The sequence below is a fragment of the Mobula birostris genome, chromosome 18 (genome assembly GCF_030028105.1).
Source record: "Mobula birostris isolate sMobBir1 chromosome 18, sMobBir1.hap1, whole genome shotgun sequence".
Classification (NCBI taxonomy): Eukaryota; Metazoa; Chordata; class Chondrichthyes; order Myliobatiformes; family Myliobatidae; genus Mobula; species Mobula birostris.
The window spans coordinates 49,818,624-49,838,565 of record NC_092387.1 but is presented as its reverse complement, the minus strand read 5'-3'; the positions used below and the strand labels follow the sequence as shown (position 1 = coordinate 49,838,565).

Here is a 19,942-nt window from a genome sequence, read left to right as displayed (position 1 = left end):
GCTCTTCAAATGCTTCTTTCATCTGTTGGAACTGAGTAATACCATAAGTAGCCTTTTCAGGTGTCTTTTACGGAAGTGTTCCTGCAATCTTGATGGTTTTATAGCTTCATTTGGCAGTGCAGTATTACAAATAAGACACATAGGGCTGGGGTGTCACTGGTCTGATGAGAAAGGAATAAAACCATACTCCAGGTATGTAACATTGTATTGACGCACATTCTATAGTTTCTGTTTCTGAGCAGGATTAGAATTCAAGATTTTCCCTGTAGAAGTGGGATGCAGGGCATTCGTTGCTACATCTACGACCAGTCTATTGAAGAAGATGGGGATGAGGGGTCACTCCCTCCAACAGGCAATCTGGTCCTTGTCAAATGCAGAAGAAGAAAGCAGCAATTGGATTTGGATTAAAAGGAAACACAACAAATGGGCTGCAAGATGAAGACAGGAGGGTATGGAACTGAGGGGGGTGTATCTGGGACGCCAGGTAGCACCATTAGCTCTCTGGAGACGTCGTGGGCTTATTAATGAAACGTCAAAGAAGGAGAGTGCCCACCTGATGACCCTGATGACGTACCCACCCTCCTTGTCACCACTCCAAACCCACTGCCAACATCGAGAGTGCTGACTTACCATAGGGATTGAAACATCAAGTACTAGTAGCTCTACTACAAGGCTTCACTGCCTTCAGACTCATAGAGATTGTGTTGTACATATTTATCCATCATTAACGTAGCTAAATTAAAATGAAATATAATACGATGGTGAGAGGCATTGATTGTGTGGATAGTCAGAGGCTTTTTCCCAGGGCTGAAATGGTTGCCACAGAGCACACAGGTTTAAGGTGCTGGGGAGTAGGTACAGAGGAGATGTCAGGGGTAAGTTTTTTACTCAGAGAGTGGTGAGTGCGTGGAATGGGCTGCTAGCAATGATGGTGGAGGCGGATACGATAGGGTTATTTAAGAGACTCTTGGATAGGTACATGGAGCTTAGAAAAATAGAGGGCTATGGATAAGTCGAATAATTTCTAAGGTAGGGACATGTTTGGCACAACTTTGTGGGCCGAAGGGCCTGTATTGTACTGTAGGTTTTCTAAGTTTCTACGAGGGATGATTGATAAGTTCATGGCCGAAGGTAGAAGGAGTCAGTTTTAGAAAACCTAGCACATTTATTTTTTGCTACATTTACACACTTAGTCCAGCGGTCGTGGAGCATGCGGATCCCTTCTTTGCAGACGTCGGCGTCTTGGACCTCCAGAAGTGGTCCACAGCAGGGGTGATTAATAAGTTCGTGGCCTGAGGTAGAAGGAGATGAGTTATTAATTTCAAACTTTCTGCATTTTCACTCAAAGAGTTGAACTACACGTTGGACCCTGGTCCCTGGTCTCACCAGTTGATCTCACCCAGTCCCTGAACTCCTCCATCCTGATCAAAAAGGCGCAACAGCGCCTTTATTTCCTGTGGAGCATGCAGAAAGCTCACCTCTGTCCCAGGATACTGACTTACTTTTACTGCTGTACCATTGAGAGCATACTCACCAACTGCATCTCAGTGTGGTATGGCAATTGTCCCATATCGGACCGCAAAGCACTCCAGCGGATTATCGGCACCCAATTGCCTACCATTGAGAACATCTACCATAAATGCTGCCTGGGCAGGGCGAAAAGCATTATCAGGGATGCATCTCACCCTAACCATGAACTTTTTACTCTCCTCCCATCCGGTAGGCGCTACAGGAGCCTCTGCTCCTGCACCAGCAGGCACAGGAAGAGCTTCTTCCCTGAGGCTGTGACACTGCTGAACCTGTCATCACAGCGCTAAGCAGTATTGCATCCATATTGTACTGTCTCAGTACTTTTATGTTCGTGTGCTGTAGCACTTTTTATGCGCAGTTATTTTGTACATAACACTATTCTTTGCATTTCTAGTCAGATGCTAAATGCATTTCATTGGCTTTGTATCTGTACTCTGCACAATGACAATAAAGTTGAATCTAATCTAATCTAATATAACGAGAGCTGTATAACTCAGGCCACGAACTTATCAATCACCCCTGCTGCGGATCACCTGGAGGTGCAAGATGCTCTCGTTACATGCACGTGCAGTTCAACTCTGAGTGAAAATGCAGAAAGTTTGAAGTTAATAACTCATCTCCTTCTACCCTAGGCCATGAACCTATCAATCACCCCTGCTGTGGACCACTTCTACAAAGAAGGGAGCTGTTTGCTCCACGAGCGCTGGACTGAGTGTGTACTTGTAGGAGGGGACTATGTTGAAAAATAAATGTGCTAGATTTTCTAAAGTTGACTCCTTCTACCTTAGGCCACAAACTTATCAATCACCCCTTGTATGTTTCTATTAACACAAACTGGGAATGCCTGTGGGATGTGACGATGGCAGCGAGTTGACATGGATGGAACAATGGTAGTAGCACGCAAAGGAACGGTGAGGCGAAGGTGAAGATGATTACAACAGTGAAAATTACGCTGACAAGGATTCAGATTGGAATCTGAATGTTAGTTGGGTTAGAGCTGGTGTTCGGCAAGCTACCTTTATACTATTCCAGTTAGCGAGATTGACCAATCCCGTAAGGTATCATAATCCCCAAAGATGGTTCTTGACCACACACGTAAAGCTGAGGTCACTTTGAACACCTCAAGAGGAATTCTCGACGTCAGCAAGCTCACTGATTGGCTCTATTTCACCGTTTGGTTCCGGCCAGCGCGGTATCATTGCGAGACCTGTTTTCTGTAGACCTGTATCGAAAGTTGAGAGGGTATACTTGACTTACCAGCTGTTAAAGTACATGAACTCATTCCATGCTGCGAGTCAAGAGGAATTGTGGGTCACCCTGGCTGCTAATTTATGTATTCCCAATAATGTCTGTTTGGTTGGTAAGGTCGGATGAGATTGCTGAGTTTCAGATGCGTTGTGACAAAGAGTGCTCACTGCCTGCAGAGCTATGGTTCTTCCCGTGTTCTAGTGCCTTGTCCTTTTTTAATAGGAAGTGCTAGCTCTACTGACCATCAGTCAGATCTCGTGCCTCAACTTAGGGTGCCCCTTACTACCTCCCCCCCCCGATGACTCTTATTTCCCCTAACAACCCCTTAGGACACATAACAGCCTCCACTGGGAATCACTGTTGTAATCTAAAGACATGAGGGATATGGTGCACATGGAGTTACACTCTGGACTCAACTATTTGCAGCGGCTTCTTCACTGATCTTTCTTTCGTAATGTAAGAGGTGAGTATGCTCTCTGATTTTACAATGTTCAGGCATGGAGTGATAAGTGATAGATAACATTCTTGCGGCAGAAGTATCAAGTATTAACCTTTCCAATAAGACAGCAGTTACCCTCATTTTCAACGGCATTACCATTGACAAGCCTTTCATCAACAACATGCTGTGATCACTTGAACAAATTTATTTTTATCCAGGAGGGCCAAGAAGAGGGACCATTAGGGTGTATTCTGGAGTTATGGTATAGAGCAAATACTAGTTTTAACTGCAGCCAGTATTCAGACCTGCATGTGGATTGTAGATTGAATTTTAAATGCAGCTCTGAACAATGGTATTCCTGGAGCTGCAGACTGGAGTTGACAATGCTGATTAACATTCATTTTGGGTATCTGGAGTGTGGATGTGAAGAAGGAAGAGTTTAAAAGCTATATGTAATTCAAAGGAAGCATTGTAGAACAAGTGTTGATGGGCCAAATGGCATAATTCTGCTCCTATATCTTATTGTAACTATAGAATTGGCATACTGTTACCTTTGATCTTTAAAATGTCATGCAATATTGGGTTGAGCAGGCCTCTTCTTCCAAGAGGGTCTTAATATGATGTCTATTGCCTGCTTTTTGTTGGATAAACTCTTCTGAATCCATTACCTTCAGTGTCTCTGTGGTGACTTTGTTCACTTTACAACAATCACCACTGACCAGAGTCTCATTTGGAGGAGTCACATAAATACAAGAGTGGATCAGAGACCCGGGGTATCCCCTGATGAATGACCTACCTCCTGACATCCAGAGCTATTCCACCATTCCCGATACAGGGACTTAATTGGACAGTTCTCAAAACATTCAGCACTCTCCAGAACAAAGCAGCCTGCTTCATTTGGACCCCATCCACTGACTGTAAATGTTATATTGTGGGGGCAACATGGTAGCCTAGCTATTACAGCACCAGTGAAATGGGTTTGGTTCTCATGGTGTCTGCAAGAATTTGTACAATCTCTCTGTGACTGCATGGGTTTCCTCTGGGTGCTCTGGTTTCCTCCCACATTCCAAAGATGTAATTGGTCACATGCGGATAATTGGGGGGGTGGGTGGGGGGTGAACCGGAAGGGCCTGTTACTGTGCTGTATCTCCAAATAATTAAAAGTAAATATCCCTTCATTCTACCACTGTCTGTAGTGTCTACCATCAATGAAACCACTGTAGTTACTCACTCAGGCTACTCTGACAGTACCTCCCAAACCACAGATCTCTACCACCGAGCAGATCCTAGGGCTACAGAGTAATGTCACCATGTGAAGGTTCCCTTCCAATTCCCCACCATCCTGATTTGGAATCATAATACTAGTTCTTCAGTATCAAGGCTTCTAAATCGTAGAACTGCAGGGCAACTTGAGACAGAAAGACTGCAGCAGTTCAAGAACGTCATCTATTACCATCTCTTCACAGACTTTAACGAACTGATAATAAATGCTGATTTTCTCATCAATATTCAGATCCTGGAAAAGTGAATTAACTAAACAATAAGTCAGTGAATAAAGTCAATTGACAGGCTTTTGGAGTTAAATGTTTCCCCTTCATCTCTCTGGGATATAAGAGATGAGTTTTATTGTTACAAGGTGAGGATTGGCTGGTGGGTGTGTCCATTCCTGACTCTGTTGAGTCTTGAAGGACAGGGCTTGGTGGTGGAATGTTACTGTACAACCTGAATGATGCTTTCAAAGTACCAAATAAAATGTTCTATTAGAAAGCATACTAGATGTATTTTCTTTGATATTTTAACTATACCTTTTTGAAATTTGTTCCAAGCTAAAGGAGCTAATTGCAGCAGATACAGAAAGTCTGAGAATGAGAGAACGATTTCTCGCTGGATCAATGGCTGGAGCGGTGTCTCAATCAGCCACGTATCCTATTGAGGTAGGAAATTATGACCAGGTTTTTGCTTTATATTTAATGGTGCATAAGTCTGTATTATGATATGATATTTAGTAACTCAAAGTACTTCTGTGGTCAGGCCCTGTTACTTCATGAAGTCACCAGGGAAACGCATGTTATTTTAATAGGTTTTATCAGAAATTCATGCAAACAGACCCACAAAGTCTGCGCTGAAATACTCAGATAAGCAGTAGTAAGTATAGTTAGGTGCATTCAGAATTTAATCTTTAATTCTCTGCTTACTTAAACCCCCATTTATCAATATTGAAGAATTGATTGTGTGTTGCCATCAAGACTTTACTCCACTGCTTTGTCTTGTTACGTATTTTCCAGAGACACAATATTGAGAGCTATTGACCATAATAAGACAAGTAGCCTATTCAGCCCATTGAGCCTGCTCCTTAATTCAATCATGGCTGATTTATTTTCCCTCTCAACCTTATTCTCTTGCCTTCTCACTGTAACCTTTGATATCCCGACTAATCAAGAACCTATCAACATCTACTTTAAATATACCCAGTGACTTGGGCTCCACAGTTATCGAGTACTGAATTCCACAGATTTATTGCCCCCTGGCTAAAGAAGTTCATCCTCATCTCTGTTGTAAAGAGATGTCCATAAGACATAGGAACAGAATTAGGCCATTTGGACCAGGGAGTCTGTTCTGCCATTTGATCACGACTGATTATTATCTCTCTCAACCCCATTCTCTTGCTTTCTCCCTGTAACCTTTTGATGTCTTACTAATCCTTATGAAAATCCTCAATGAAAAATTCCTTATTTCATTTAAGTAAAAATTAGGTTCACACCTGAGTGTTGCCAAGTCAGGTGTACTTGATTCAAGAACTTATTCAGGATGAGAATACACACGTGGGCAGACACCACTTCAGTACTGGATTGCAGATGAGATTTTAATTTAACACCTTTACTGCTTATTGTGGTAAATGTTGAATAATATCTGGTGGTTTTGTTGGAAGAGCCCTTTGACCTGACCAATATGTATGAAACACCAAGTAGTCCAAAAATTCTCTACAGATGCACATCCTCCTGGCCGAACTTGTTCTTGCACTGAACAACGTCTCCTTCAACATCACTCACTTTCTCCAGATCAAAGGTGCAGTCATAGGAACTCCCATGTTACCAAGCTCCAGCTGTCTTTTTGTGGGACACAGGATGGTCTTAGTTTCGGTTCTACTTGGGACCCCGCCCCCTTCACAACTTTTCACAGTACATTATAACTAGTTACCTGCAGTCATACAGAACTCAAAAAATTCATTACACGTACTTTTGCTGCCAATTTTCACCTTGTTCTTGCATTTTGGTGCTAAACATAACTATCATTTGAATATAGTTATTTATTCAATATGTATTTCAAACTATAAAAAAATCTTGCCTAAAGCACATGTTCTAATATATAAACCTTAGCTCAATGGTAACTTTTGTATTGGACAGAAGTCTTAGTCTGTCTGTCTTAGCGACGGGTAAAATGTAGTATTGTGCTGCAGAGCTCGTGTTAGGTAAACAGTAAACACCAGCAAGCATTCTCAGTAGAACCAAGTACAATAGAATCAATGAAAAATTACTCAAATACTGACAAATAGTGCAAATACAAAAATAAAAAAGTACTCATAATAACAATAACATTAAAATCTTGCTTTGAAATAGTCTTAAGTGAAATCACACCGTACTATAAATACAAGCCTAATCCAGTTTTAGAGTCGGAATATCACAAATTAAGTGATGACCGATCAGTTGTAACAGATAATAACATCTGGACATAACAATACAGGATAAACAAGCAAAAACAACTTAGTTAATTGATTCCAAACACACACAACTTACAGAAATCAGTAAGTGAAAAACACTAGAAATATCCTAACTTGAAAGAGGAATTTGAAAGACTTTGGAACATGAACAAGGTATACATTGTCACAATAGTAATATCTACAACTGCTATCATCCCAGGGAACTACACAATAGCCTTTTTAGGGCTATACAGTAATATCTATGTAAATCTTCAGAAAGCCACAATACTAAACACCTTTAGAATAGTCTGAAAGTTCCCAGGAATTGACAAATGAGCATGCTTGGCTATGCCTGTACCAGCTTGAGCTGAGAAAAAATTAATAATAATAATAATTAATGAATAAAAAATTAGAACATGTTGTAGTGTACTTGAAAATGAGTCCAAAGTTTGTGTTAAATGATCAGTTCAGTGTTGTGAATGACTATGTCCACACTGGTTCAGGAGCCTGATGTTTGAGGGGTAATAACTGTTCCTGTAACTGGTAGTGTGGCACCTAAGGCTCTTGCACCTCCTTATGATGGCATGGCCTGGATAGTGGGTGTCCTTGATGATGAATGCTGCTTTCTTGTGGCAGTGCTCTTTGTAGATGTGCTCAACGGTGGGGAGGACGTTTCCTGTGATGAACTGGGCTGTAACCACCACAGTTTGTAGGTTTTACATTCTCGGGCCTCGGTGTTTCCACACCTGACTGTGATGCAACCTGCCTCATGGTTTTGTGATGTAAGTACTTCGGCTTACAATTTTTGGCAGACTTGCATGTAGCGGATTTGTTGGTACCAAATGAATGAATTCAGCACATGGAAGGACATCAGTTGGAGGATTTTTTCCACTGATGCGGAATAAAATGTGGTTTGAACTTGTGGTAATTGCCATCCCTTTTGAAAGCTATTGAGAGACTGACTTTCAAATAAACATTTGAACACTTAAGAGAACTAATGGATTGGAAGTTCATAGCTGGGACCTCTGGGGTACACTAGGGTTGCAAGTTGCAACTTCATCCTCCAAACTAGCGCCAGATCAGTTTGTGGAATTCAGCTCTTAATGCCACCAGTTGTTGCCAGAATGGACCCAGTACCCCAAAATGTCCTGATGGCTGGTTAACTCAAAACCCAAAGTTGACCAAACTGTTTAAATGTTTGTGAAGGCCTCTGACATTCAGAAGCATGCAAAGACATTCAAACTATTGAAAGTAATAATAAAAAAACACAAACACTAGACAAGAAAATAAATTCGTAACATTTGAATGAATTTTTATTTTTCTAGATGTAAATCAACTGAGACATAACTCCTCATACTTTGTACAGACAAGTAACCGTGTCCTTCACAGCAAAAGAAGTGAGTGGAGTTGTGAGACTAGGAGTTCGTTCACAGTCAGATTTCTAGTGACAATAGTTCAGAAATCACAGCAGGTTGACAATTGGCTGCTTGATTACTGTGGAGTCTTATGCTAGACCATAGTCATGTAATCTCTTGGTGAGCAACTCTCAGGAAGTTTGAGGACTTCTGTATTTTCACATACTTGAACAGAAATCCTGAATTTCCTGACAATAATGGAAGGAACTGCTGGAGATGATACATGCAGTTTTCTGTCTCCTTTTACTCAGCGGAGACAAATCACACATTGATTGCCTGCCTTTGAAAAACACCTTCCTCTGACTATGTATGAAGCTGAGCTTCTGGTCAACTATATCTTTAATTCACCATCCCAGCACTACTCTGTCCTCTTACATCCTGCATCCAAGGTCGTTCAACAGGAATATTGAGGAGTAATGCCTGATATTTCATTGTAGCACATTCTGGTCATAGTCATACAGCACAGAACCAGGTCCTTCAGTTTGCCTTGTTCTTAATCTTGAGATCAGGACTTGCAGATAATCAGCACTTCAGTTAGTTAGTTTTCTAATACCTACATATTTTCCTTTTGCAATTTCAATTAAGGATTCTGCTTCTCCCATTACCTCCCTTGACCAATCTTTGTCCACCGACCTCCATTTTAGTTAATTGTCTTGTATCCAGTCACAGACTTTAGTTCATACCCTTCTTCTCCAATCTCCAATATGATCAAATAAAAATTGTTTTTATTTTTATTTCTCCTCATCCAGTGAGAATTCATTGACCTGAAATTTGATTGCTGTTTGACCCAACCATTTCAAGCATTGTGTGTTGCTGCACTTTGGAATTAAATATTCTGCAATTCACCTTGCATCCCCTAGGTGCTGAAAACCAGAATGATGCTGCGAAGGACTGGAGAACCGAGAGAACTCTATGCCCATGTCAGGAACATTTTCATGTATGAGGGTTTTTCCACTTTCTTCAGAGGCTATGTTCCAAATATCATGGGGATCATTCCGTATGCTGGTATAGACCTGGCCGTGTATGAGGTTAGTGTTTGTATGATTCTTAGCCAGTTGTGAAAATGTTTATGATGAATAACTTGCATTAATTTATTAAGGCTTTGATACTCCATGTCACAAGGAGATACAGACTGAACTTTAGAGTTAGCCATGAGGAAAATGAAAGAACGAATTTCTAAAAGCAACCCATTTCATCGTTGCTCTAGACTGCTGTACAATCATTTAAATGTGTTTTTAAAGTATATGTACGGACACTAGCCTTTGACAGCATAGCAGAAAAGCCAGTGCCTGATTTCATCCTCAACTTGCCTTTTACTGTTGTACATGGGCTACCACACCACCTAACCTTGGTCTCATCAAAAGCTGCCCCTCAGTTTGTTGTACACTGATATTGCCCAACACTGCTTGGGGGGACATTTCCGTAAGTAATGGGTAGCCTCCAACCTGATGGCATGAACATCGATTTCTTGAACTTCTGGTAATGGCCCCTTCACCATTCCCCATCCCCTTTCTCTCTCACCTTATCTCCTTGCCTGTCCATCATCTCCGTCTGGTGTTCTTCCCCTCTTTTCTTTCTTCCATGGCTTTCTGTCCTCTCCAGTTAGATTCCCCCTTCTCTAGCTCTGTATTTCTTTCACCAATCAACTTCCCAGCTCTTTACTTCATCCCTCCTCCTCCCGGTTTCACCTATCACCTGGTGCTTATCGCTATCTTCCCCCCACCTTTTTAATCTACTCCTCATCCTTCTTTCTCCAGTCCTGTTGAAGGGTCTCGGCCCGAAACGTCGACTGTACTTTTTTCCATAGATGCTGCCTGGCCTGCTGAGTTCCTCCAGCATTTTATATATTTACTTCTGTTCCATTACACTCCCAAGTTCCTTACCATTTATATTATATGTCTTGCACTGGTTTGACTTTCAAAAATACATCACCTCACACTTATGTCTATTTAAATCCATATGCCACTCTTTGGCCCGCTTCCTGAACTGAACAGGAACCCCCTGTAATCTGCGATAATCTTCTTCATGAGCAGCGGCACCTAATGTGCCATCCGCAAACTTACCAATCAAGCCTTTTGCACTTGCATCCAAGTAATTTATATCAATAACGAATAACAAGGCTCCCAACACTGACCTTTGAGGCACACCACTTGTCAACAGCCTCCATTCTGAGAAAAACCTCTACCCTCTGCTTCCACCTCTGAGCCTCTTTTGAATCCACTTAACTAGCTGTCCCTGGTTTCCATGGGATCTAATCCTCCTGTTCAGCCTACCATACAGATCTATCTTCCCATCTAGTTCCTCCTATCCCACCTTCTTACATACTGCTACACAGTGGCACTGTTTCCCCTTTCCTCTCATTTCTCATGCAGTGTCTCAACAATATTTTGACTCATTTGACTTGTCTAGTCTAAATATAGATTCAGGCTCTTCTAGTTCTATTAACCCTCTTGATCTTGTGTCTTGAACAAAGGACTTCATTAGATAGGGGATGGTCATTTAAAATGGAAACCTTGCTTGGTTCTGCCCCTTCTCGCTTTCACTTCCTTTAAGAAAAAGCTTTTGCTTGTCTCTTCTCGCAAAGGGTGTTGAATGTCTGATTTTTTTTTAAGTTGCACTACTCTGTGGAGGCTATATTATTCAAAATATTTAAAGAGAAGGTGAATATCTTTTTGAAGAATTGGAGAATTTAGTGCTTGGGGAACTGACATAGAAAAGAAGTTGGGGTCCTGGGGCAGTGCAACAGGATCATATCGAATGACAGGGTGTACTTGAGGGCCAGGTGGTCTACTCTTTATTTTTTGTATTCTCCAAGCCTTTGGCTTCTTGCCTTCTGTTGCCCCACAGTTGATGGCCGTGTGTTCTGTTGTCTGGTCCTTGACTTTTTAGGAACAGCTCCTTCCTCTTTGCTATCAGAGTTTTGAACGATCCATGAATACTACCTCTCGATTCCCCTTTTCCTCTAGTTATTTTTTCTCGTAACTCGTAAAAATATTTTTACGTCTTTCACTATACAGCTATCACAAACCAGCGTATATTATACATATGTCAGTGATTCTGAATTATCTTTCTACCCCATTGCCCTTTCTGCTCCCTCACAACCAAACTTTTAGTCATAATACTTCATATAATTTATATCAGTATGTGTCTGATTACCGTATTTATTTTACAAGTGATAAAAATATTATATAAATAAATGCATATTGTTACGTATAGCATTTTATAGTATTTTCTACCGTTGAGACTAAACTTGTTTCTTGATTCCCACCTTCCATGTTGGAAGGTAGCATTGTCCTCATGGAGAGTATTGTCACTTCAGCCACTGCTGGGTGGTTTGATGCAGCCTCCTCTAAAAACATATGAAAACTACAGTGAACTGTCAGGTCAGCTGAAAGTCTCTGTATGTGTCCAGGACGAAGAAGTGGGTAGGAAGAATTGTGGGCACTATCCACCCAGCAAATTAACTTTTCCAAAGGCTCCCTTCTGGAAAGTACTCTAAGGCTATTCAAACTAAAACTTCATGGTATCTTAAAAGTTTTTATCTCCTAGGCAACCGTCTGATTAAGCATTCTAGCTCCCCACCCCACCAGCACTTGTCTATTATCTCAGTCTCCACACTGCACTGTAAACACTTCAAACCACTTTTTATAATGCTGTTTACATTGCTAATACATGGTGATATTTATGTAATTATGCACATTTAATTCCATATCTGCTTTTAACATCAAAGTTTATTTTTATATAAATCATTATTCTTATTAGCATTGAATGTTGTTTATTGTTGCAAGTTGTGCCAAAACACCACAGCAAATTCATAATACATGTAAATGTACTGTATGTGGCACCTAAAGTTGATTCTAATAATAAAAGTGTGGACTATTTTCTAAATGGAGACAAAATTTAAAAATCTGAGTTGCAAAGGGACTTAGAAGTCCTTGTGCAGGATTCCCTAAAGATTAATTTGTAGGTTGTGTCAGTGGTGAGGAAGGTAAATGCTAGGTTAGCGTTCATTTCAGGATGACTAGAATATAAAAGCAAGGATGTAATGATGACTGGTGAGGCCCCACTGGGAGTTTTGTGAGCAGTTTTGAGCCCTTTATCTAAGAAAGGATGTGCTGTCATTGGAGAGGGTTCAGAGGAGGTTCATGAAAATTATTTCGGGAGGAATGTCTTGTCATATGAGGAGGATTTGATGGCTCTGGGCCTCTACTTACTGGAATTCAGAAGATTGAGAGGTGACATTGAAATCTATCAAATATCGAAAGGCCTCAATAGATTGGATGTGGAGAGGATGTTTCCTCTAGTGTGGGAGACTAAGACCAGAGGACACAGCCTTAAAATGGAGGGGCATCCTTTTATCAGGGAAATGAGGAGGAATTTCTTCAGCCAGAGAGTGGTGAATCTGTGGAATTCGTTGCCACAGGTGGCTGTGGAGGTCAAGTCATTGGGTGTATTTCAGGCAGAGGTGGATAGATTCTTGATTAATCAAGGCATGAAGGGATATGGGGAGAAGGCAGGAGATTGGGGCTGAGAGGAAAAAGGGATCAGCCATGATGAAATGGCAGAGCAGACCTCCTGGCTCAAATGGCCTAATTCTGCTCCTATATACAGTATTATGGCTTTACAGAGCACATAATTAATACTCCTCACTGTATCTTCCACCCCCAGGAATGCTGTGTTTTAATTTTAAAGAGTCCTAATTTTGTTCCTGCAGACTCTGAAGAACTTATGGATACAGAGGTACACCACAGGCAATGAGAGGCCCAACATCTTGCTGGTGGTGGCCAGTGCCTCAGCTTCCAATGTAGTTGGTCAGTTTGCCGGTTACCCATTGTTGGTGCTGCACACTCAGATGCAGGCAGAAGGTGAGCAAGGCAAGGAACAGTGAGTTACAGATCACACACTGACTTTTAGTTTGACATTTTGTGTGTAACAAGAGAGATTTGTATTTGTTCTGTTCTTCACTAAAGTAGCCTTGGTTTAGTTTTCAGTCAATTAAGCAGTGAAGATTCATAGAAGTTTTAGGCACTAGTTGAGGCCATTTGGCCCGTGCCATTGATAATGTTCAGGCAAACCTCACTTTCCATTATCGCTGACATACTGCAAGGCATGAAACTTGTTGTTTTGTGGCAGCAGTATAGTGTCTGTGAACCCTGTAGAATTTTCTCTATTTCTGCATAAATGTGACCTAAAATGTGATTAGATCTTCACGTAAGTCCTAAAACTAGATAAAAAGAACCTAATTCAATAAATAACACAAAAACATTATACTTGTTCATTTATTTATTGAGAAAAATTATCTGATATTACATGTATTTGTTGGAAAAAGTATGTGAACCTCTGGGGTAATGCCTTCTACGAAAGCTATTTGGAGTCAGTTGGCTCCAATCAATGAGATGAGATTGGAGGTGTGGGTTGTGGAGGTGCCCTGCTCTATAAAGAAAACACAAAAAGTCAGGTTACTGACAGGGCCTGCTCTTCTCAAGAAAGATCTGTTTATGTGCACCATGCTTCGAACAAAACAACTTTCAGAGGACCTTAGAAGAAGAATTATAGAGATGCATGAAGCTGGAAAAGGCTACAAAAGCTCTTCTAAAGACCTGAGTGTTCATCAGTCCACAGTAAGAGAAATTGTCTACAAATGGAAGAAATTTAGTATTGTTGCTACTCTTCCTAGGAGTGGACATCCTGTGAAGATCACACCAAGAGCATAATGTGCAATGCTGAAGGAGATGAAAAAGAGCCCAAGGGTAATAGCAAAAGATCTGCTGAAATTTTTAGAACTTACTCTGTTCACGTGTCCACTGTAAGAAAAACACAGAATAAGAATGGTGTTCATGGAAGGATACCACAGAGGAAACCACTGCTCTCCAAAAAAAACATTGCTGCACGTCTCAAGTTTGCAAAAGACCACCTGGATGTTCTACAATGCTTCTTGGACAATGTTCTGTGGACAGATGAGACAAAAGTTGAATTCTTTGGCAGCAATACTCTTTGCTATGTTGGGAGGAAAAAAGGTACTTCACACCAACACCAAAACCTCATCTCAGCTGTGAAGTATGGTTGAAGAAGCATCATGGTTTGGAGCTGCTTTGCTGCCTTAGGGCCTGTACAGCTTGCAATCATTGAGGGAGCAATGAATTCAAAATTGTATCAAGATATTTTACAGGGGAATGTCAGGGTAGCAACCCATCAGCTGAGTTTAATAGAAGTTGGATAATGCAACAAGGCAATGATTTGAAAGACAAGAATAAATCAACAACAGAATGGCTTAAAAAGAAGAAAATTTGTGTTTTGGATTAGCTGACTCAAGGTCCTAACCTTAATCCTATAGAAATGTTGTGGAAGGACCTGAAGCAAGCAGTTCATGCAAGGAGGCCCACCGACATCCCAGAGTTGAAGCTGTTTAGTAAGGGGGAATGGCCTAAAGTTCCTCCAAGCCGATGTGCAGAACTGGTTGACAGTTACCAGAGGTGGTTTGGTTGAAGTTATTGCTATACAAGGGGTCACATCAGTTGCTGAAGGCAAAGGTTCACATACTTTTTCCAACAAATACGTGCAATATTGGATGATTTTTCTCAATAAATAAATGAACAAGTATAATATTTTTGGTGTTATTTATTTAATTGGGTTCTCTTTATCTAGCTTTAGGACTTGTGTGAAGATCTGATCACATTTTAGGTCATATTTATTGCAAAACTAGGGAAAATTCTACAGGGTTCACAAATTTTCAAGCACCACTGTGTACATACAGTATATGTATGTATTTTGAGAGAGGAGCAGAATTAGGCCATTCAGCCCATTGAGTCTGGTCTGCCACTTCAACATGGCTGATACATTTGCCTCTGTCAACCCCATTCTCCTGCCTTCTCCCATAACCTTTCACCCCCCTGACTAATCAAGAACCTATCAATCTCCATCTTAAATACACCCAGTGATCTGGCCTCCGCAGCCACCTGTGGCAATGAATTCCACAGATTCACCACCCTCCAGCTAAAGAAATTCCTCCTCATCTCTGTTCTAATTGGGCGTCCCTCTATTGTGAGGCTATGTGCTGTGGTTCTAGACTCTCTCACTATAGGAAACATTCTCTCCACATACATTGCATCTATACCTTTCAAGGTTCGACAGGTTTCAATGAGATCCTCCCTGATTCTTCTAAATTCCAGTGAGTACAGGCTCAGACAATGAAATGCTCCTCATACAATCCCCCTTTCATTCTGTGAGCCTCCTCTGAACCCTCTCCAATGTCAGCACATCCTTCCTTAGATAAGGGGCCCAAACTGCTCATAATAGTCCAAGTGAGACCTAACCAGTGCCTCAGCGTTACATCCTTGCTTTTAAGTTCTAGTCCTCTCGAGATCAGTGGTTCCTGAGATTCTCAAACCATCCCTTCTAACATGAGCAATCATTCCATGGTCAAAGTCACTTAGATCACATTTCTTCCTTTTTCTGTTATTTGGTCTGAACAATAGCTGAATATCTTGACCTTGCGTGAAGGCTTTTATGCATTGAGTTGCTGCCACATGATTGGCTGATTGGATATTTACATTAATGAGTAGGTTTACCTAATAAAGCAGCCATTGAGTGTATATGGCAAATAAAGTTAACCCTTACCGTGGGAAAAATTAGCTGGACTTGCCCTTCAGAGGAAACATAAAAAAATGCACGCTACATTAGTTTTATTGTAAAGCAGGCCTGCCCCCTTCAAGATGACTTATTTGGACCACTGAAGCTCAGATCTACAGCAAGGCATCCACTAGTTTGGGTCCAGTGATGTGGTCTTAGTGAGTACATGAGGATATCCTGTTCCTCATGCTTGAGGCAGTAGTCTCCAAAGATATTTTCAGGCATTCGATGACAAATTTCCATCAGACTCTCTGCCAACCCCGAACATATGCACATACTTGCTCATTCACCTTAAACCTTCTTAAACCTGCAGCTTCCACTACCTAGGAGGTTAAAGATAGCAGGTGCTTGGATGTAACGATCTCTAACTCACAGATTGTTCTGATTTGTCAATAAATTGGCCATTCCTTCATTGTAGTCAGGCCACACACTTGGAACCACCTACCTAACAGCAGTAATAGACTGCAATAAAAGACTGTAATAACAGATTGCAATAATAGACTGTAATAAAGGCTGCAGTAGTTTGGAAAATTGGTGCACCACCACTGTGTAAAAGGCAATTGAGGATGTCCACAACCCTTAGAATAAATTGTGGAATGGGCTGCCGACAGCGGTGGTGGAGGTGGAAATGATAGGGTCTTTTAAGAGACTTCTAGATAGGTACATGGAGCTTAGGAAAATAGAGGGCTATGGGTAAGCCTAGGTAGTTCTAACGTAAGGACATGTTTGGCACAGCTTTGTGGGCTGAAGGACCTGTATTGTGCTGTAGGTTTTCTATGTTTCTATGATATTTCTCCTTCATTCTTAAAAAAGTGGGCAATGTAGGATCCAGAGGGTTGTAAGGGCTACATCACTGTAAGTATTTAAGGTGGAAGTTGATAAACTTTTGAAAGATCAAGGATTGAAGCCTATAGTATCTGATTAAGAAGTAGAATTCAGTGTAGATCAGCTACAATTGCATTAAATGGAGGTGCCAGATTGTCTATTCCTGCTTCTGTTTTGTTCTTGTGTCTTCTACTCTCTAACAGCTGCTTCAATACACAGTATCTAACAGTAACTTCAGATCTTGGGTACCTGTTGTGCAAAGTCAGCAGAACTGAAATAAAAATCTTTTATCACAAAACCCAGTGGGACAATTTTCGAGTTAATTTTGAAATTGAGTTTTCTTTTATTTGATTGTTAGTGATTGAAAAGGGAAAGGGAAAACCAAGACTGAGAGAATACTTCTGGAATATTCTGACCAAGGATGGTTTGCCTGGTTTCTACCGTGGATTCACTGCCAACATGATCAAAGCCATTCCGTCCGTCTGCATAAGCTACATTACGTATGAGTACCTGAAGACGCATCTCGGCCTCCACTCCCACTGAGGACGGTGATCTGACACTCTGCACCTCTCAAAAAAAGGACATGGTAGTATTCTCCATTTTGTTCACCAGTAGCATTCTGCTCAGTCATGTGCCTCATGCTTGATGAAGTTAAAGAAAGCCTTAAAAATAAATGAAATTTCCTTTCATTGTTTGAGAACAACTTATTTACACAGGAATTTCTTTCCATGCATTACTATTATTCTTCAGTCATATGAGGGCTATAACTAGGGTGAATAAACTTAGTTTTTTTCCCCCAGGGAAGGGGAACTGAAGACTAGAGGGTGAGGAGAAAAGATTTAAAAGAGACCTGAGGGGTAGCTTCTTCATGAAGAGTGTGGTACATATGTGGCACGAGCTGCCAGAGAAAATGAGTGAGGCAGACACAGTAGCTACACTTAAAGGACATTTGGTTAAGTACATAGATAAGTATGGTTTGCAGAGATATGGGCCAAAGGAGGGCAATTGGGACTAACTTGGTGTGCACCATGGTCAGCATGTATGAGTTGGACTTGTCAGGTAGTGTAATTGGTGAAGATATTTATAATTCACAGCCCACTGACATTGAGTTGGGGTTCACTTTAAGAGCCTGGTCTGACGTGATGATGTAATTACGTAAAGTATTTTTAACTCTGCTTTGCGTTCAGTGTTTGGAATAAATGAGTTGCTATGTTTTTCCTCAAACGTAAAACACCTTCACAGTTTTTATTTGCGAAAACCTACAGACTGAAGGGTTCTTTGCCATGCTGTGTGAGTCTCTGACTTGTGTAATTAATAATGAAGAGGAAAGTCATCCAGGGACTCAAGGAACCTGATAGAGATGTAGATCTGAAGGCAACAGAATTCAATAGTAAATTATTCTTTGCTCTTTCTCTCACTCAGATTTTCCAATGATTTTAAATCCTGTCACAAATATATCACAAATTTTCATCACTCCACAGATTACAGTCATTCCTTCAGCTCTGCCCCTTTGATCTCTTCGCACACTTCCCTTTCAACTGCAGATCTTTGGGTGTTCCTGTGTCAAATTTTCTTCAGTGGCACTCCTGTGAAGTGGCATTGAATGGATTTTCTCTGACGAAGGTGATATCGTGCATGTCTTGTCATTGCCTTATCTTTAACTATTATATCTGAATGTGTCAGTCCCCTGAAAGCTGCCCAAACCCAACGTTGTAACAGCCACCCGTGTGAAATTTGCTCTTTAAGTGTAAAATGTACGGAGCACAGAAAAATAGGAAGTTGAGGAATTTTCCTTTACTGTCTTTGAGTTGATATAAAATAATTTTGTCGTCAATTCCTTTTAAACTGTAGAATGTGGCGGATAATGGCGAAAGGTAATTGGAGGTAATGGGGGCCACTTCAGAAACAAAGAGAGTAAGAAGCTTGGGTTGAGTGGCATGGATTCTGACTTGAACCACTCTTTCAGTCACTAGTGGATGGCACGTGGCAGGGCTGCAACCAAACGCTGTTACTGCACAGCTGCTCAAGGGTAGACAGCAGTTCACCCTTCTTCCTTGAAACTTGCTGCTTTAATCCATTCACATTTACAGGCTTGCCATTTTAAAGTCCCATGGCTCTCTAAACAGAGGAGGTACTCTTACCGTGGAATATTCTCATCACAGCTGCAATGACAAAGAACCTGAACAAAGGGGAGATGCAAGATTCTGCAGATGCTGGAAATCTGGATCAACACACACAAGATGCTAGAGGAACTCAGCAGGTCAGGCAGCATCTATAGAGACTCTCCTCTCATTTGGATTCACCTATCACCTGCCAACTTGTACCCTTATAATCTGGCTTCTGCCCCCACCCTTTCCTGTTCTGATGAAGGACCTTGGACCGAAACATTGATTTCCCTCCATAGATGCTGCCTGGCCTGTTGAATTACTTCAGCATTTTGGATTCAGCAGGAGATGTAATAATGGCTAGATCTGGAGGAAATGTGATATATTGACATGTAGAATGTAGGAAGAAGGTTCATGGACGTTGCAGATGAAAGACCGTGAGAACATGACCAAAGGCTTGTTGACCTTGTGTCTTAATTCTGATTATCCTTGACATGCTGAGTATTTTCAACATGTTTTATTTTTATTTCAGATTTACCAGGATGCACAGCACTTACTTTGTTGTATGCATGGAACTGGTGGATCAAGTGACTGTGCTGTCAGCACCTTGTTAACAGAACCGCCTGTCTCCACAACATGGCTGCAGACTATGCTAACCTGGGATTCTGTGTCACTTCATAAATACTTCTTTTGAAAGTTGGGGGATTACAAGTGAGGTTTTAGGGTCATTTTGAATCTTGGGTATTTGTGTTAACTGGACAGTAAATTAAATTATACTTTAACTCCTGAATTTAGACAGCTGGTGGTGTAGTGGCATCCTCACTGGACTGCGAGATGAGTGGTCCCAAGTTCAAATCCGGCCGGCTCCTTGCACGCTTTCCATCCGTGCTGGGTTGAGTGTCGAGCTTGCAACTTGACCTTGTAAAAAACAGACAAGTGCTAAAGAAATGGCAAGGTTGCCACTGAATGCGTCACAAGGCGCAGAGAGGATCAACTACTCCTGAATTACAGGTACGTATCATTGACTTACTCCCCGCTGGTCAGATGAGCTGTG

At 41.2% G+C, this 19,942-nt stretch overlaps 1 protein-coding gene across 1 annotated transcript in view; it reads left to right on the top strand.

Moving 5' to 3' along the window:
* Positions 1 to 17,438, top strand: part of LOC140211849 (calcium-binding mitochondrial carrier protein SCaMC-2-like) — a 30,059-nt gene extending 12,621 nt beyond the window's left edge. The window contains exons 7-10 of the mRNA XM_072282025.1: positions 5,044 to 5,151; positions 9,190 to 9,357; positions 13,044 to 13,194; positions 17,142 to 17,438. Of these exons, the coding sequence (XP_072138126.1) occupies positions 5,044 to 5,151; positions 9,190 to 9,357; positions 13,044 to 13,194; positions 17,142 to 17,326 (612 nt within the window). The 3' untranslated portion in view covers positions 17,327 to 17,438. The remainder of the gene's footprint in view (positions 1 to 5,043; positions 5,152 to 9,189; positions 9,358 to 13,043; positions 13,195 to 17,141) is intronic.
* Positions 17,439 to 19,942: the final 2,504 nt, after the last annotated feature.